At 42.6% G+C, this 19,467-nt stretch overlaps 1 protein-coding gene across 3 annotated transcripts in view; it reads right to left on the reverse strand.

Annotated features, from left to right (window-relative positions):
* Positions 1 to 14,017, reverse strand: part of LOC123997508 (ubiquitin carboxyl-terminal hydrolase 45-like) — a 47,995-nt gene extending 33,978 nt beyond the window's left edge. For all 3 annotated transcript variants that reach the window (XM_046301820.1, XM_046301819.1, XM_046301818.1), the window contains exons 1-5: positions 13,735 to 14,017; positions 12,574 to 12,682; positions 12,134 to 12,303; positions 11,814 to 11,914; positions 11,413 to 11,513 (exon numbers count right to left, since the gene is read on the reverse strand). In XM_046301820.1, the coding sequence (XP_046157776.1) occupies positions 11,413 to 11,513; positions 11,814 to 11,914; positions 12,134 to 12,303; positions 12,574 to 12,676 (475 nt within the window). In that variant the 5' untranslated portion in view covers positions 12,677 to 12,682; positions 13,735 to 14,017. The remainder of the gene's footprint in view (positions 1 to 11,412; positions 11,514 to 11,813; positions 11,915 to 12,133; positions 12,304 to 12,573; positions 12,683 to 13,734) is intronic.
* Positions 14,018 to 19,467: the final 5,450 nt, after the last annotated feature.

Raw genomic sequence — 19,467 nt, forward strand, 5'->3', positions numbered from 1 at the left:
TTCTCCAACATGCCACATGGTAAGAGTTGAGTTGTATCCTTTGAGAGATGCCATGTATATGGGCACAGAGAATAAATACATGGTTTTCTCAGGGTTGAAGGTCCTAGATGAAAAGGGCTGAACACATAAAACCAAAATGTCAAAAAGAGAAAGAGTGTCTAGCTCCATTATATAAATGGAATGCATTGCACAATTTGGTATTTGTCTCTTCTGGGAGGGAAATATTTCTATAGTACAAATTGTGTTTATTTGTCAAGAGAAAAAACATTAGCTTTCACTAGGTACAACATTCTGTTCCACTGTGGCAAGCAACTTTCTAAATACAAAAAAAACATTACACCAGTAACAAGAAAGCTAAAGTTTTCGCTGAAACAATAGTAGAGTAACCAATATATTTTGTATGAATGGCAAGATTGAGGTGGGAGCAGCCATATTAAAGCCTGTACACAGTCGTTTTCATTTTATTTTTAAATCATCACTGTGTTTTTCATTAAAATAACTCAAAATGTATATTTGTATCATTTATTTCCCTGAGCCACCTTTTGCCATTTAAATGCTCAGTGCACAGGCGCACAACCATATATGGACCTTGAAACTTGGCTTGAAAAGAAGATCCAACAATTGGCAGCAGAGCAAGAACCTGGTCACCCGGACTAAAGTGACGAGGCTCAGTTCGCCGATCAAATAGGCCTTTTATCCTCTCCTGTGAAGATGATAGCTTCTCTTTAGCCATTTCACCAGCGGCGTACAGGCGTCTCCAGAAATCACACACATACGAATAACAGGGACTGAGGTGGCTCGGGAGACTTCCAGTCATCCTGGAGAACAGATAGAAGTCCATGCAACCCCATGTCCAAACACAAGGTCATTTGGACTGAACCCCGTGCTCTCCTGTGAAACCTCCCTAGCGGCTAACAGTAACCAAGGCAACCCCTCCTCCCAATCCATCTCAGTACAATAAGCTCTCAACAAAGACTTAAGTGTTTGATGGAAACATTCCAGCGCTCCTGGACTTTGCGCGTGATAGGCGCTAGACAAATTGTCTTTAATATGGAGCTGTTGGGAGAACCTGACCAAACGGATTAGAGGTGAAATTAGATCCTTGATCACTCTGAATGACCTTAGGGATTCTAAACAGTGAGAGAAACTGAGTCAAAGCTTTTAGCACAGACTTAGTTGTGATAGGCAGCAGGAAACCTAGTGGTCTGACACATCAGTGAACAGGTAACTACTACCCTGTAAAGAACGAGGCAGAGGACCAACACAGTCAACAATCAGATACTCAAAAGGTTGGCTGAGTTCAGGAATAGGACACAGTGGTACCGGCTTAATAGCTTGATTAGGTTTACCAGTTAATTGACAGGTGTGACAAGTTTGGATGACCTTAGCAACATCCCTCTTCAACCAAGGCCCAAAACAATGTCTTAATATGCGATTGTAGGTTTTCCTCACACCCATATGTCCAGCAATGTCATTGTGGGAAGTTGTCAAAACCAACTTAACTGGTACAACAACCTGACGAATCACCTCCCCCAGAAAACAACTACCATGAGACACCCACTTTCTCATCAGGACATCCTCTTGCAGAAAATAGCCATGGGCGACATCTCCCAACTGTTCTATAGGCACAATTTGGTCACGCAACTCTTCTAATGTGGGATCAGCCTGTTGTGCCTTGATTAGACCAGAGCGGCGTACAGATAACGGGATAACAGGGAAAGTAGTGACAGATTTCTTTGTGGTATTCCCGTTAGCCGGAGCAGCGACCAGGTCACCACGGCTCATAGAACGTGTCACTGCACACGCAGAGAACACCTCTGGGAAACTCTGCACACTCATCAGGAATCCCTACAAATGACGGCTTAGTGGAAACCACTAGAGATGGATAAACGACAGGCCATACACGCTCACCAGCCAAGTTATTCCCAAGGATAATGTTGATACCCTCAATTGGCAATGAAGGACGCACCCCCCACAACAACCTCACCTTTCACCAGTCCACAATCCAACATCAGTTTAAGCAATGTGACTGACAAGAGTGACTGACAACCTATTCCCCTGATTAGAACACCATTCCCCCGAGTCAGTCTCAGCAGAGAAGGGTAACACAGACTCCAACACAAACGATTTAAAGACACCTGTGTCTCTCAGGATCTTAACTGGCACTAGAGCCTTACTCCCTAACATAGACACAAAACCCTCCGTAATGAAAGGTAAATAGTCTGGGCCAATATGGACTTTCACATCACCTTGGGCACGAGACAATATGTCAGGAGTGAACTGATGTGGAACAGGCACAGCCAACGCCGTAGGCTTAGATTTAACGTAAGCACACATACTGAATTTACCCCCAGCCCTGCGAACAGGATATCCGTTTTTCCAATGACCTGAACCTTGCCAGTAGTGACACTCTTGACCAAAGTCAGATTTACCACGTGAGTCAGGCTCAACGCTAGTTGAATGAAACTCTGCCCCTGAACCGAAGTATCTCGGTGAACGAGGCCCAAATCTCTCCAAACGCCCCCGCTCACTCCAAATACGGGGCTCTGCAAAGACACTTTTGTGAGTCAAAACATACTCGTTCGCCAAAACCGCAGCGGTAGTCTTTTACTTTCCATTCGTTAATGTACGTGGCTATATGATCAGGGATTGTGTCCTTAAATTGCTCTAGCATAATCAGATCACACAGCCCTTGGAAAGTCATAACTGCAGAGGTGGAACACCAGCGATTAAACTGTGAAGATAACACTCGCGCAAACTCAACATGAGTCTGTTTATTATCCCTTTTTAAAGTTCGAAATCGTTGGCGGTAAACCTCAGGGACCAATTCATAAATCTGTAACACAGCCATTTTAACCTTATCATAACTGACACTGTCAGCTACACCAAGAGCAGAATATGCTTCCTGCGCTTCACCAGTCAACACACACTGCAACATTAAAGTGGGGTAAGAATCAGGCCAACTCCTCAAATAACAAAAATAATGTCTCAGGTTCCTTCTCATTAAATTTAGGCACAAACGTAAGTTCCCAATGATATCAAATGTGTCCGGGGCACGACCAAAATAGGAACGACCCCTAGGTAAATCTGGGTCGCCTTCCCAGAGCAAACTCTCCCCTGAGAGCTTACCTTCCCTAACCAGCTCTAGCCGCTCTTGTTGCAGCTTGATTTTAGCACGCTCCAAATCCTGTTTAAATTCCAATTCCTTTACATATTTTTCAAGGTCATACTCTAGCTGTAACAGAAGCAGTTCTTTCTGCTGTTCAAAAAGAAGACTACTAGGACTAAAAGTAACGTTACGGGGAGACGGCAAGTCCTCACCAGAGGCTGCCCCAGTGGTAACTTCAAGAATATCACTCTCCATCAAATTGGCCTTTAATATTAACCTAATAGAATCTTTTAGACGTTTATCACTAATTTCAACCTTCTAGTGTTCAGCAATCTTCAACAGATGTTCTTAAGTACATAATTCTAACATTTCCTCTGATGGAAAGCCATAGTCAGATGTAAAAATAAATTTAAAAAAAATATATATCTATCATCTCGCTCTTCCCCTCTGCTGAACACACCAGACCACAAGAGAAGTGACAATCACACTGGGCACCACAGAAGAGAGATGAGCTTTATATGGAGCTTCCCCAAAACCTACAATAACTCAACCCTAGTCTTCGTGCAGATTTGCTGTGGGTAATTACGCACTGTAGCCCGCTGGCAAGGAAATAAACCACCTAGCATGCTGGCAGATTCCACCAAGCCATGGATGTGCCCCTGAGACAACTGCTCAGTCCACAGACACCACACAAAAATAAAAAAATTACCATGCCCAACGTATTCCAAAATTAAACATGTCGCTAAGCCTAACAGGGGAAAAAGGCTTCAGCTCCGGGTAGCAAGTATCACTACCCTATCCAAATCTCCCGCTGAGGTACACAGCCGATTGTACTCACCTCAGACCGATGTCCCAACAGTAAGTAGAGCAAGAGTTTCCAGGCTGGACAGGGGCCTGGAAACTAACCAATGTTCCCTCTCCAACGCAACACACAAACTATCCACCGCAGTGGCAAGCTAACCAAAAACAAACAACCAGTACTGGGCACCAAACTCAAAAACTAACAAAAGATGCAAAAAAGCACCTACAGAATTTAACATTAACTCCACGTTTTCTCCCAAACGCAACACACATACTAGTAAGCCAAACGACACTAGTATTAGTCCTTCATAATGCAACAAAATGCTATGCGCCAAAAATGTCTAGGAACCAACCTTATTAACCTGGATGAGCCCCCACTTGTCACGAATCGGCTCAAAGTTCATAACAAAAGGGAGACAACGTGGAGACAAGGAATAACAAAATATATTTATTAAATAAAGTAAACTAAATACTATTAACAATAGTGTGTGTAATCAGTAATGTAAGTGAGTGTTTTGCATGCATAAATGTGATAAAGCGGGTGTTAAAAGGTGCCAAAGCAAACAACCAAAAGGCCACAAAAAAATACCACAACAAAATCTATAAAGGTGTCTGCATGGAGAGAGTCTCCCCTAACGAATGGGGAAGAGGTGCATTTTTCCTGGGACACACCCGAGCCCAGGTGTGTCCCATTTCTCTGAGGTCCCTCCATGCTCCGCCCACCGACATCATATTAAGGAAAACAAGAGCAAAGAGAAAGAATTCGGCAGACAGAGTGGGAGGGTCGTCACACTGATCACGTCGGTATGTTCGATACAAATGTCAACATTTCTACATACACAGCCCTGATTGGCAGATAGGATCAACTAGACTCTAGTCTAGAGCTTACCCTGCTTACCCCTTCAAAGTAGGAGGATACATTATGCAAATAAATGATGACTGGTTATTTGTCAGAATAATCAGATCGTGATGTTATGCTGGGGCCAAAAACTCCAATCCCACCGAAACATGCTGAAATTCAAATACAAAAAGCTCTTACACTAGTAAAATGGCATTATCATAGGTTATTTCAACCTCATAGTGGTGAAATATCATTAAGAAAACACGAAAATCATGTTATTGACTGCACTGTCCCTTTAACAAAGTTGACATGGGTTCTCTTGTTTGGTATTGAAGAATCCCCATTTCTATGTCATCAGCTTTAGAAATCGAAATGTGGTTCTTATACTTCTAAAAATTCTATTGACCATAAAATACAGAAATATTGTGGTCATAGAGACGTTATGAGAGTGTACGCTGGTCTTAGAAATGTAATTAAAATGTATCAGCTCAAAAAGCACAACCAATCTATTAAACGTATAGCCATCGGTTTTGGTATATGTAGGAGAAGCATGTGTAAAACAATATATATAATAGTATAATAGTAATAAGTAAAGAGTCCATACAATTGTGTGTGTCCTTGCTGTTGCAAGTACACTAATAACAAAGAGAGGGGGAAACATCTCACTACCAGAAAATAATGGGCAAAACGCAGCGAGCACCAAGCTCTGATGCCTATTCAAAGGAAACATTTTAATTTCCTCCACAAAGACACCCCAGCTGTGTTACAAGCCGAAGACTAGCTCCCTGAGGTCATGTCTCCTTTTACTGGGACTCTGGTACTTGAGCTGAAGGCCTTGTTGGTGAGAGAGTACAGTTAATAGATTTTCTTTCTTCCCTGAGCTGTTGTTGTACAAAACTATTATGGATTTAGAAAAATTCTTGCTGGGGCTCTTTTGTGCCTGGGGTCTATGGTAAAAGGAGAATACAAAAACAGACTCTGCCTAAAACCTGGCCTTCAAGCAGAAATGCAATTTCACCAGCTCCCCATCTGACAGCAGCAGTCCATTTTCACCGCAACAATGGCCGCCTGTTTTCTCTCCCAGCCGGTGTGGAACAATCAGATGGGAAGAAAGGTAACAGGTAATGTAGAGGTAAAGGGGAAGGGATGTTGTCGTCCAGCAGTGTTCACCCTCTGTGACCCCTCAACACTGGACCCCTGCCACCCCCACAGACTCAAAGGTCCTGATCAAAAAACAAAGGATCAGGGACATCGACATGCGCGATGCATCAGTCACAGGTTTTGTCTATTCCACTGAGTGAGTAGATGGGTGACAGGAAATTATCTAGAGAGAACACCATGTTTCTTGAAAAGGAATGCCCAGCTCTGCCATCACAACCAGAGTGAAAGTAATTTATGAGGGAACAATATGGAATTTCAGTTCTGTGTAGTCCTGTACCCTTTGTTAAGGCAAGTGAGAGGAGGACTGGAGAATCTAATTGGATACTGGTATGTTCAAACCGCAGTGCCCTTGAAGCTGGGGAAATAATACTGGAGGTACAGAACCATTCTGTGATTTCTAAGACACAGGAAGAGACTTGTAAAGCCCAAAACATACTCAGATACCAAAAAAATACATAATGTACCTATTCACACATTCTATACAATTCTAAACAAATCAAAATTGATTTGTCACATACACGTGTTTAGCAGATGTTATTGTGGGTATAGTGAAATGCTTGTCAATTGAAGGAATTTGTGTGTGTGTGTGTGTGTGTCCAGTCATTGAGTGTGTTCATCCCTGGGAATGCGCTGCAGCTGTTAATCTCCAGCACTTTGGAGTCGTCGTTGTTGGACCCTGGCTCCCACAAGCATGCCCCACAGGCCCTTCCCAGAGGTGCTGAGACATGCAGCGTTGGACAGGGGGCACAGTGAGGTGGGAGGGACTGTGGGAGAGGGGGGGGGGGGAGGCTCAGCTCAGTGGCCGGACCCCACACAGCTGCTCTCGTTCTTCAGGGAACCCAGCCGGGGAGCGTCGCTCAAGCGAATAATACCACTAATGAGTGTGGCCATGCGGCACAGGCGGGGAACTGGAGCGTCACTCCCGCAACACTACAGCCTGCCTGACTGACTGTGGTGGACCAGCCTAAGCTTGGACATGAACATGGGGCAGGCGGGAGGAAGAGCAGCAGAGCTAGGAGGCTCAGGACAGGCAGGAGACATCCATAGGGCAGCTCAGTAAGGGCAGTTGGTAGTCTTTAGGCCAGGGAACTTTAATAAACAGGGCATCACAAGGAATGTGAATCTACCATATGGGAGATGGGGGCGGGGGTCTAGGAGAATGTGGTGGGCTGGGTGAGGGTGGCTCAGCTGGCTGGGACAAGGTGGAATTGGCTTGGTCTGTACAGTTTGGGATACGCATGGCTAGGCTACAAAACCACTTTTGTGAAGAGGTAGAATCATGAAACAGCCATGGCGAGTGCAGAAAAGACGGAATACAGAAATTCCCAAGGAAATTAATCCTGTACAAGCCCCTTCAGAAAATAATTTACCAAATTGCGTATTACATATCATTTCAATAGGAGAAAAAGCTGTATAATTAATCAACTTCACAAGTTTTCAGTTGTTGCCACCTGTGTGGCCTCCAAACAGCAGCTTTTCATTTCAGTGATGTCAGACGTTATGCCATACTGTAGCCCTGACCAACATGAATGGGGAGGTCATCACAGCTTTCGTCAACTTAAAAACACACCTCAGTGCATATTTTAATGCAGAAATGTGCTGTAACAAAGCTTTGAACATTCTTGAACCTGATGCAACCACGGCAAATTATTAGTTGACATATTTGCACAGTAATACCTCTGTTATTACATGCAACATTCTCAGAGGATTATTGACCTAAACGGAACATGATGGTTAACAATAGGGATGTAATGACTCACCAATAAACATTTGAACCGGGCACTGATGCGTAAGATATGAGTGCATCTGTTGCAGTACAAACCGATCCAAATTATGCATGCATCGGTCAGAAAACCCATTCAAATGTTAAGAATCGCCTTAACTAATGATGTGTTTTACTCATATTGTTTTATAACAACAACAAAAAATTAAAATATTTTTCAAATCTGATGAGTCCTCTCCTTCAGTTCAGTAGCCTATCGAACTTGTATGCATGTAAGTGCATACAACTGTCAGATAACAACTGTGCACACAGTGCTGTTTTAGTTGAGTGACAACCAATGTAAATTGTTAGAGGTCATTGTTACCAAAAGCGCTGTAGACAATTGTACTGCATGTTTTACCGGAGTTGTGTAGCCTACGGGAGTGGAAGCAGCAACTCCGATCCAACTGCTGATTGGGGTTTTCAATCATTCAGATTTGATTTAGATTGTTCAGGTTCATCATAAGAAATAGTTTTGCTTTAAAGTGTCAGTGTATATGGTCATTTTTACATGAACAGCGTAACTTCATAAAGGTCTAAACCAGGGTTCCCCAACTGGCCCCCCAAATTAATTATGAATATTCTTTTCATATATATATTTTTATATATATATATATTTTTTTCTATCTCGCACCCGAGATGCAAAACCTCCCAAATGCAATTTCCCCTTGAAGGAATTTATCCAACCTAAATAATGAAAAAGTTAAATTTGAACTGAATTCATGAGGAGAGAATGCAGGAGACAGTCAACTAATAAAGCAGGCAGTGGAACATTTTGTTGTGCTGCAGAAACGTAAAACTGCAACCGCAGTGCAATCAATAGAAGGTGAACAGCGCCTGGTGCTGAAAATATTGCTAACTTGCATAACAAGTGTTGCACAGCAACATACAGAGAAAAACTACACCAGTCGAGTAATTCATTTAAATAATCATCTTCATTTTAATTTGACTTCACAAACAACAAGGGGGCTTAATTGGAAGTCTATTTCTTCTGAGCCTATACCTATGTAAAATAACAACTGGCTGAGGTAGGCTTACACTATGACGCTTAACAGCATCTTTCACAACAACAACAAAAATATGGCCTAACAGGACAAAAATGTAGCATAAGTAAAAACAATAATTTAAAGAAAAAAAGGCAACATCTGAATTTCTGTATCGGGATAGCCTGTTCCCGTAACGACAGAACAAACAGAAAATACTGTCAGCTTGAGACCTAAATATCCCTGGATAAGCACTCACTATAATGTTAGTATTTACTAAATACAGTCATATAGGTCACTAAGCTACTTACTCAATCGGAAAAGTTGTATTTTCCCTCAGTCACGATCTTGTGGATGTCGGGTGAGATGGATGTGATTTTGACCTCGATTGACTTATGTGAAAGCCGGTTCCCTGTCGTGAGTCTATATTGTGTACATAGAGGAAAATGAGTACTATTATAGGTGTAAGTCGATCCAAACATTGTTAGCACATAAAAAGCAAGTTTCTTTATTGTGCGGTATTTCTCTGAGCATCCCATCCAAAACACACAAGGACTCAGCACTCCTGAGTGCATCCCTGATTTGGCTCAATGTCTGGAATTCAATCAGCTCAGTTTGAATTGAGGCCTCATCCAGCGAGAGTATGGTTTTCTTAGCAAGGGAGGAGAAGTCTCCACCTGGGCGGACTGTGAAAGGATCACGTACTAACACAATGATATCTTTGGGCTTGCTGTAGACTTCAAATCTGGTGGGGAAGTTGTCCCTCAGGTGCTTGATGAAATCTTCCACCACCTCTGTGACAATACTGCAGAGTGCAGTAGTTTCTTCCGTGTGCTGAAGTACAGTAGCCTTCCAGATGACAAGTCCAAATCGAACAACTCAAACTTCGAAGTAAAGGCCTCAAGTTTTTCCACCATGTCCACAACAGTTTTCCCTCTTCCTTGTAACGACAGATTTAACCGGTTTAAGTGACAGAATACGTCAGCCAAAAAAGCAGTGTGCTTAACTTGCAGTTAAGGCTTCAATGTTTGTGTCTGGCCTCTGTCTGGGGGGGAAGGCCACTTTGAAAGTTCTATGCTGAGATTCATAAAGATGTCGAAGATCGAATTCTTTGCAAACAGCGACATTTTCATTGCAACTAAGACACACTGGTTTGGCATTGGGAAAATATGGTAAGATGAACGCATTTCTCTCTGTTCATTCTTCCCTGAAACTTCCATTTTCATTATCCACTTTTCTTTTGATACTTTTTGAGAGCGACATTATCAAGCTAATTGTTCTGAACAAATGTTGACATTAGGAAAAGTAGTGTAGCCTACAGTAGGCTACGTAGACCCATTTTCCCCCACCAATCAACACACAGAGAAAGACAAAAATAATAATTGAATAGCGGCATGGGGATTTTATGAGCGTGATCAGATCAAAATTATTATGTTATTGTCACTGAATTTATTATGTACTAATCAGATGTGTTAAAAATGTTGTTCAATTTGTAGTGTAGACCAACTAATTGTGTTAATATACTTATACACTAATTATGTTCTGGCCCGCAGACTATTAGCTTTCGAGACAGAGTAAAATCCAAAGCTGCATAATATTAATTGGCTAAATGCCATGCTAATTTATAAATATAAATATTGACATAGTACTAGCTCAAAACATTTTGAATCTGTAAAAATGACAAGTTAATTAGTTGGTGATTTCAGAATAAAAGTGGAGGGACAAACGCATACATTTCCACCGCCCCTAATCTGATAGTGGGGTGGTAGATGCTCAGTCTGGGCTCAGCTGCCTATACACACCATGGACACACACACACACACACACACACACACACACACACACACACACACACACACACACACACACACACACACACACACACACACACACACACACACACACACACACACACACACACACACACACACAGAGAGGGGTCAGACAGATCCAGTTATGGGGCTCCCTTCAGCAGCAGAAATTAATTCTAATAGAAATGTGTTAATGCAATACATTTTAGTGCATCGAATCGCTTCACATTAATTTGCACCCCTAATCAAACCGAATCGTTTCTAACTAAAACGCATCGTTCCTGTATCATATCGGAGCCCATGCAGTTAGATGTGTATCAAATCTTTAATGAAAGAATTGATGCACTTCCTTAGTTAACAATGTTATGGGCCACAGCTGCAAAGAAAAAGGTGTCTAGATTTTGGAATCCAAAAAGCCTTGGCCACCAGGGGGAGTTGGTGTGTTGCAATCAACTCCACATCTTCAGGTGAACATCAATGGAGTTACAGGCACCAATGTAAGTTTGTAGAGGAAGAAGAGTCTCCACAGAGGGTTTCTGCATTCAGTAATAACCTGTATTTCTATGTATTAGCACATATTGTAAAAACCACTAGTAATTGCACTAAAAATACATGGAAGTGAAAGGAAGCTGAAGTGGCTTCTTGGAAATCTAGGCTCTAGCCTAGAAGATAAAATGTTTTTTTTTGATAGCGGTTCTCATTTATTAAACACTTCATTCAGTCCAGCGCCTTTGTCAAAGCCAAGAAACATCAATATTTCAATTTAAAAAGAAGTGGGAGTTGTAGCAGCACCTTGTGCGGTATAGCACTGTTTACCTACCCCTTTTAATTTCAGGTGGTAACCTGCTGTTTTCTTAGTCTACAAATAAATATACCTAAAATTGATCACCTTTCATTGAGTGGCTGGCAACCCGTGGCCTTGTCATGTGTGTTGAATGTGTTACCTGCGGCTGCCTTGACAGAGTGCTTTTGTAGGAAGTCCAGGGTCTGGGCCAAAGCCTTCTTATTGCAGTGAGTGGAGAGCTCTTCATTACATTCAAAACACCTGTGAACGAATTGGAGAGAAAGAGAGTGCAGCAAACAAAGCCATCAGCTTACTGATATGGAATTGTCATTCCTTTGAGGTGATGTGAATAACTACTGCTCACAACATTTACTGGAGATATTCTGAGGCAAAATGTAAATATTAAAATAACTTTTCAGTTCAAGATCCTCTGCCTACAATGAACACAAAGGGACAGGAATAGTGCTACATCAGCCTATTTGGAACGGCAGAATGGCTGTAAAAAAAGTGTGTTGTCCTGTTATAATCTGTATGTTCCATGTATTGCTATAGGGTCCTCACCAGGCCTTCCAGGTGCCGAGGCTGATGGTGATGCAATGGGACTCAGGGTGGAGGGTTTGGTGGTGCTTGGTGGAGTGCTGGCTCTCTGACTGGCTACAGCCCTGTGAAAGGGGTAAAGATCACTGTATCACCATTTCTTAGATAGGCTACCATCATCCATACACCACCATCCATACACTTTGCGGGTTAGATTGTTACAAATGAAACAAACAGGGTTTCATTTCTGAATCACATGTCAAGTGCAGCAATTCTTATATCAAAATACTGACAAAACCTTCAACCTCCCACCTTAGATAAAAGCGTTCAAAATCCAAGCTCACCTGGAAGCCGCACTTGAGGCATACGAGGATGTCGTGGCCACTGGCTGGCTCTCCATCTATCATAGTCCTTTCCCTCAGGCAATCTGAACACATCGACCACATGCTCGAGGTCACTGCCTTCTTGACTGAGTTCAGGTCTACCGCCTTGCTGACATGCTGGCAGGTCAGCCCTGAGGAGCACAAAGTCACATTGATTTTGCTCGCTAACCCAGCATCTACAAATCCCTTAATGACCATGATTTACAATAGATGTCAAATAAAGGCATAATCTGAACTACACGAATCCCCTGCCATAGAATGAATCAGAAATGATTGGACTAGCCATTACTAGAGCAGAACATGTTGAAGGCTTATTGGGTCAATTAAACTTTTTTAGGCAGCCTATATAGAAACATGTTTTTTTCATCACAACAGGGAGCATGAGCTTCCCATGATCTTACCGCTAACTTCGTCCGACGACTCCTCATCTCGAGGCTTCCTCGGCTTGTTAGTCCGCTTAGTCATGTCGGCAGCTTTCAAGGAGAAGGGATCCTTTAGCCGCATCTGTAGCTGTAGATTGGAGAAACATAGGAATATCAATACTACTCTGGGTTTTAAGCAGTGCCCAAAACTGACCGGGCCAAGAGAAAACATTGAAGGCAAAGTATAGGGCTGGGCAACTCAAATCAATTCAGTGACCTTGTGGTTTGAGTGTCCGCCTGAGATTGGAAGGTTGGGATTTCGATCCCTGACCGAGTCATACCAAAGCCAGTAAAAATGGGACCCAGTGTGTCTCTGCTTGGCACCCCGCATTAAGTAGATAGATTGGGGGTAAGGACCTGCGATAGACTAGCATCATGTCCAGGGGATATACTTGTTCAACAACCTGCCTCAAGCTACAGAAACAGGATATATATTCTAACTTGTGCAAGGTTACTTACTTACTAGGCATCTCTGGCATTGATGGGCTGCTGTATGTGCAGGCTTTTGTGTCAGCCCAGCCCCAACACACCACCAGATTCAAAGAATCACATAGTCATGGTCTTGAATTGCCACCAAAATTAGAATTAGTTTAATCTAGTGTGGGTAAAAGCTGTAAAGTGGCCAGACTGATGATGCATGGTCTCCAGCGTGAACTAACGTTAGGAGGGCACAGTCACACACAATAATCTAAACGACAATAGCTGAAATCTGTTTTGTTCTGTAAAGATGTAGACAATGGTTCATTCAACTAATTTATAAAGTCATCCATTTCAACATGATGTAAAAGCATATGACACAGCTCTATTTTGTAGAAGGCCATAGCTACAAAACCAGAAAACAATACGTTTAATTAGGTTTCCAAATCTATTTTAACTGGGTTACACTTAATATAACAATATATAAAACCAAGTCAAGCAACGGTGACGTTTAGCTAACGCAGTGCATGACAAGTTACCTAACGTGACAGGTAGCTACTAGTACTGTCAAATTGGTCGCCATATAGACTGTAACATTAGCTGGCCAAGTTAACTTGAGAGTTCGTGGTTTTTAAAGCTTTTTAATACTAGCTACTTAGCTGGCATGCCACAATGCCTATGAAGATTTTAAAAATATAATGTTGCTAACATGAAACAACTCACCTCTTTGATTTTGCCCTTAAACTGGCCAATGAGCTAGCCGGTTAGCTAGCTAGCTAATATGTCAACAACACACTGTAGCGTCGTAGCTTATTTCAAACGATTAATAACTTTATTGTAGGTCATACACGACAAGAAACTCGAATGGAGTCCATATAATACTTGTAGCTAGTGTCCAAAACGCAAAATACAGTTTCAGTTATAATTTTGACTTTCTAAAACTGTCGGGAACATCAAAAGCTAGGATCTGAACCCACAAAAAGTCACATGGTCAAATTGCTGAAGTCAACATGTGACGCAATACGGTGGCTCGTTCAGGTTAAACACAGCTAGCAGGAAAAGCGAAGTTGTGATGGAAGGAAAGTAAATTATAGAGCTATATTCTTAAGAAAATATGTATGATCAGCGTATGCTTGTGTAAACATACTACATATTTGATTTGAGAAGTGCGCTTTTCTGTCTTTTGCACACGTGCAATGTTGCGCATGTTTGTCAGAAGGACGGTACTTGATTGTTTTGCAGTTGAACACTTTCTGGGATTGAACGATTTTGCATCTGAAGAGCTATATTTAGCTAAACCTAACCCTAACCATTTTCCTAACCGTATCCTCATTATCCTAACCTGCCACGTTAATTATCATAACCAGCTACGTTCATTCTCATAACCTGCTACATTCGTTATCTTAACCTGTTATGTAAACATTTTTATTTAACCACTGTAGGGAGGTTGAGAACAAGTTCTCATTTACAACGGCGACCTGGCCAAGATAAAGCAAAGCAGTGCGACACAAACACATGGAATAAAAAAACGTACAGTCAATAACACAATAGAAAAGTCTATATACAGTGTGTGCAAATGAAGTAAGATTGGGGAGGTAAAGGCAGTAAATAGGCCACAGTGGCGAATCAGAACCGTCCATAGTAGTGATGCTAGACGGGCAGGCAAGTACTAGGCAGCGATCGGTTGAAGAGCATGCATTTAGTTTTACTTGCATTTAAGAGCAGTTGGAGGCCACGGAGGAGAGTTGTATGGCATTGAAGCTCGTCTGGAGGTTTGTTAACACAGTGTCCAAAGAAGGGCCAGAAGTATACAGAATGGTGTTGTCTGCTTAGAGGTGGATAAGAGAATCGCCAGCAGCAAGAGTTATTCCAAAATTAATTACAGTTTAAAATGTTCAACAAGTAAAAATTCAGTCCAACATTAATTCAAAATTCAAAATAATCAACAATTCAAACTATAAGTAATCAATTCAAATTAATCAAACCAAATGGTCATCCAATCAAACAAAAGTAAAGAAGGAATCATTAAATAAAAAAAGGAATGAGAAAAATCGGTCAGTCAATTCAGTCAGTCAGTCAATTCAGTCCGTCAGTCAGTCCACAATGTGTCTTTGGGGAGGGGAAGGGTTGAGCTGGCAATTGCTGGATGAAGGTGACAGTTCTGGTTGGTCAAGGGTTGGTGCTGGGCCTGGGACCAGGAAAACCTGGGTTGGTGTTGGGGCCAGGTTAGAAATTGTGGTTGTAACAGGGCTGGAAAACCAGGGGTTGGTGCTTGGACTGTGGGCCTCTGAGAAAACTGGAACCTGGGGCTGGGTCGGGATCTGTAGAGGGGAAGAAAGACAACCTGAAGAGCAAGCAGACACAAGGGAGCCCTAGACCTGGAGGTCAATTGTGGCACTCCCCTGTGGTCGGTCCACTTGCTCCGGGTGAAGGTCAGGTGTTTGTTGCCTCCTCCGCACCTCATGGTCTGGTGCTGGGACCGGCCAATGGGATCTGGATTGGTGTTGGGACTGGTTCTGGATCTGCAGAAGGGAGGAAGAACAACTTAAGAAGCAAGCAGGCACACAAGGAGCCCTAGAACCAGGGGTAAGTGATGGCACTCCCCGGTGGTCCGCTCGCTCCGGTTGACATTAAGCCACGGTGCACCTGGCTATAGCTGGTCTAACCAATAATGGAGTGCTGATGTTACACCCATCACTGTTGATCCACCGACTGATGTTACACCCATGGCTGTTGATCCACCCACTTTCAGACACACTCCAAGTATGCACCTACTTTCTCTGCCTGAGTAGGGTATTTTAGTGTTTGAAAGACTGAAGGGATGGGAATGTATATAAGTTTGTTACTTTTTTTGTTGAAGTGCGTGTGGATTTATGTAAATGTTCAAATCAAATCAGATTTATTTATATCAGCTGATATCTCAAAGTGCTGTACAGAAACCCAACAGCAAAACCTCAAACAGCAAGCAATGCAGGTGTGGAAGCAAGGTGGCTAGGAAAAACTCCCTATAAATACCAGAACCAGAAGGTTCCAGAAGGCTTCTAGGAAGAAACCTAGAGAGGAACCAGGCTCTGAGGGGTAGCCAGTCCTCTTCTGGCTGTGCCGGGTGGAGATTATAACAGAACATGGCCAAGATGTTGAAATGTTCATAGATGACCAGCAGGGTCAAATAATAATAATCACAGTGGTTGTCGAGGGTGCAACAGGTCAGCACCTCAGGAGTAAATGTCAGTTGGCTTTTCATAGCCGATCATTCAGTGTGTCTCTACCGCTCCTGCTGTCACAAGAGAGTTGAAAACAGCAGGTCTGGGACAGGTAGCATGTCCGTTGAACATGTCAGGGTTCCATAGCCGCAGGCAGAATAGTTTAAACTGGAGCAGCAGCATGGCCAGGTGGACTGGGGACAGCAAGTCATCATCAGGCCTCAGAGGGAGAGAAAGAAAGAAAGAAAGAAAGAAAGAAAGAAAGAAAGAAAGAAAGAAAGAAAGAAAGAAAGAAAGAAAGAAAGAAAGAGAGAGAGAGAAAGAGAGAATTAGAGAGAGCATACTTAAATTCACACAGGACACCGGATAAGACAGGAGAAATACTCTAGATATAACAGACTGACCCTTTCCCCCCGACACATAAGCTACTGCAGCATAAATACTGGAGGCTGAGAGGAGGGGTTGAATTTTTATTTTGTAAATGTTTTACCCCCGCCCAGTTGGTGGCGACAACACATTGTTTGAGTGTAGTTCGTCATAAAACCAAAAGAAGAAGAAGAAGAAAACAACTGTGCTGGAGCAGTGAACATGCGGTAGTGCCGTTTTGAAACCTTTGATTTAGTTAATGGGTCAAAATTGACATGGCTCAGAAAGCATGTTCGAGGCTTGCTGCAGCGATTACATGGATTTTAGCAAACCGAAATGTCATTCCAGCCTCAGGAAGAGCACTGTCAAACACATCGGCTACTCATTTTAATTAACTGATAATGCCAGAGAAGCCAGTGTTTGGAGGATATATTGCCACGGGTATTATTAGCAAACCATGCTAATATAGCCTCCAAACACCGGCTTCGAGGGCATTATCATTTGTATACAATGGGTTACCAACACGTTCAAATAATGATTGACATATTTTCATTAAACATTATTTTGATGAATTTATTCATACTATTGAATTATTCCACGAAATATAGTCCCGACACAAATTTAGGGTTACTACCCAAGTCGGCTGGTCATTCGTTCTTTCAGTTCGGTTGCCAGAGTATCGACCCAGTCGTTAAGTCCTTTTGTCTATGGACGTTCATTCTAAATGTTCCGTTGCCATGACTGCTGAAGAACTCAGTGACTTTCAACATGGCACCGTCATAGGATGCCACCTTTCCAACAAGTCAGTTCGTAAAAGTTCTGAGCTGCTAGAGCTGCCCCCGTCAACTGTTGTGAAGTGGAAACGTCTAGGAGCAACAATGGTTCACCCACGAAGTGGTAGGCCACACAAGCTCACAGAACGGGACTGACGTGTGCTGAAGCACGTAGCGCGTAAAAACCACTTGTCCCCGGTTGCAACACTCACTACTGAGTTCCAAACTGCCTCTGGAAACAACGTCAGCACAAGAACTGTTCGTTGGGCAAACTATCTGCCCTTCAGAACACCTAGGCCACACGATGTCACAGCAAGGCCAAAAAAATCATCAAGGACAACAACCACCCGAGCCACTGCCTGTTCACCCCGCTATCATCCAGAAGGCGAGGTCAGTACAGGTGCATCAAAGTGGGGGCCGAGAGACTGAAAAACAGCTTCTATCTCAAAGCCATCAGACTATTAAACAGCCATCACTAACATTGAGTGGCTGCTGCCAACATACTGACTCATCTTAGACACTTTAATAATGATTTTTTAATGTAATAAATGCATCACTAGCAACTTTAAACAATGCCACTTTATACAATGTTTACATACCCTACTTTACTCATCTCATATGTATATACTGTACTTTATACCATCTACTGCATCTTGCCTATGTCGTTCAGCCATCGCTCATTCATATATTTTTCTGTACATATTCATATTCATTCCTTTACACTTGTGAGTGTAAGGTAGTTGTTGTAAAATTGTTAGGTTAGATTACTTGTTAGATATTACTGCATGGTCGGAACTAGATGCACAAGCATTTCGCGAAATGGGTTTCCATGGCCGAGCAGCTGCACACAAGCCTAAGATCGCAATGCCATGCGTTGTCTGGAGTGGTGTAAACACGTTCTCTGGAGTGATGAATCACGCTTCACCATCTGGCAGTCTGACAGACGAATCTGGGTTGGGTGAATGCCAGGACAACGCTACCTGCTCGAATGCATTGTGCCAACTGTAAAGTTTGAAGGAGGAATAATGGTCTCAGGCTGTTTTCCATAGTTTGGGCTAAGCCCCTTAGTTCCAGTGAAGGGAAATCTTAACACTACAGCATACAATGACAGTCTAGACAATTCGGTGCTTCCAATTTTGTGGCAACAGTTTGGGGAAGGGCCTTTCCTGTTTCAGCAGGACAATGCCCCCGTGCACAAAGCGAGGTCCATTCAGAAATGGTTTGTCGAGATCGGTGTGGAAGAACTTGACTGGCCTGCACAGAGCCCTGACCTCAACCCATCGAACACCTTTAGGATGAATTGGAACGCCGACTGCGAGCCAGGCCTAATCGCCCAACATCAATGCCCGATCTCACTAATAGTCTTGTGGCTGAATGGAAGCAAGTCCCCTCAGCAATGTTCCAACATCTAGTGGAAAGCCTTTCAAGAAGAGTGGATGCTGTTATAGCAGCAATGGGGGGACCAACTCCATATTGATACCCATGATTTTGGAATGAGATGTTCGACGAGCAGGTGTCCACATACTATTTGGTCATGTAATCTATTTGCTCTCACGCCAGGCCACTATTCAGAAGAGATAGCTGCAATGACGGCAAACCAGCTCCATTTTGTTTTTTTCTATTGACATTTCTTTGTATATATATCCATAGAAATTATGCTGATTTGTGATTTCGACTGGCTGAGAAAAGCGGCCAGTCTTTGTCTCGTCCTTACTCCCGACACGTTCATTACTATGGGATAGCTGGAGATTGAATTTCAATATTGAAACAATTTAGCAAATGTTGGAGAGACAGCAAGGTTAATACAAATCTCCACTGTTAAAAACCAATTGTTAGTCTAAAAGAAATGGGAGATGATGTCTACATGCTTTTTACAGTGTAGATCTAGTGTATAAATTGTGTGGCTGGGCTGATGAGACAGTGAATTGCACAGTCAGATGGAACAAAGTAAATAGGCTTTTCAACACCATATATTTAGCTGCTGGTAACTTGTGGAATAGACACCGGCTGGAATGCAGTTTTAACTGATCGGAATCCAGGATTACACCCATCTGTTGTATAAAGTTAATCATCAACTCCAAATTAGTGTTTTTATTGGTGGAGTATGTCACTGT

Source organism: Oncorhynchus gorbuscha, linkage group LG15 (assembly GCF_021184085.1).
Source record: "Oncorhynchus gorbuscha isolate QuinsamMale2020 ecotype Even-year linkage group LG15, OgorEven_v1.0, whole genome shotgun sequence".
In the NCBI taxonomy this organism is placed as follows: Eukaryota; Metazoa; Chordata; class Actinopteri; order Salmoniformes; family Salmonidae; genus Oncorhynchus; species Oncorhynchus gorbuscha.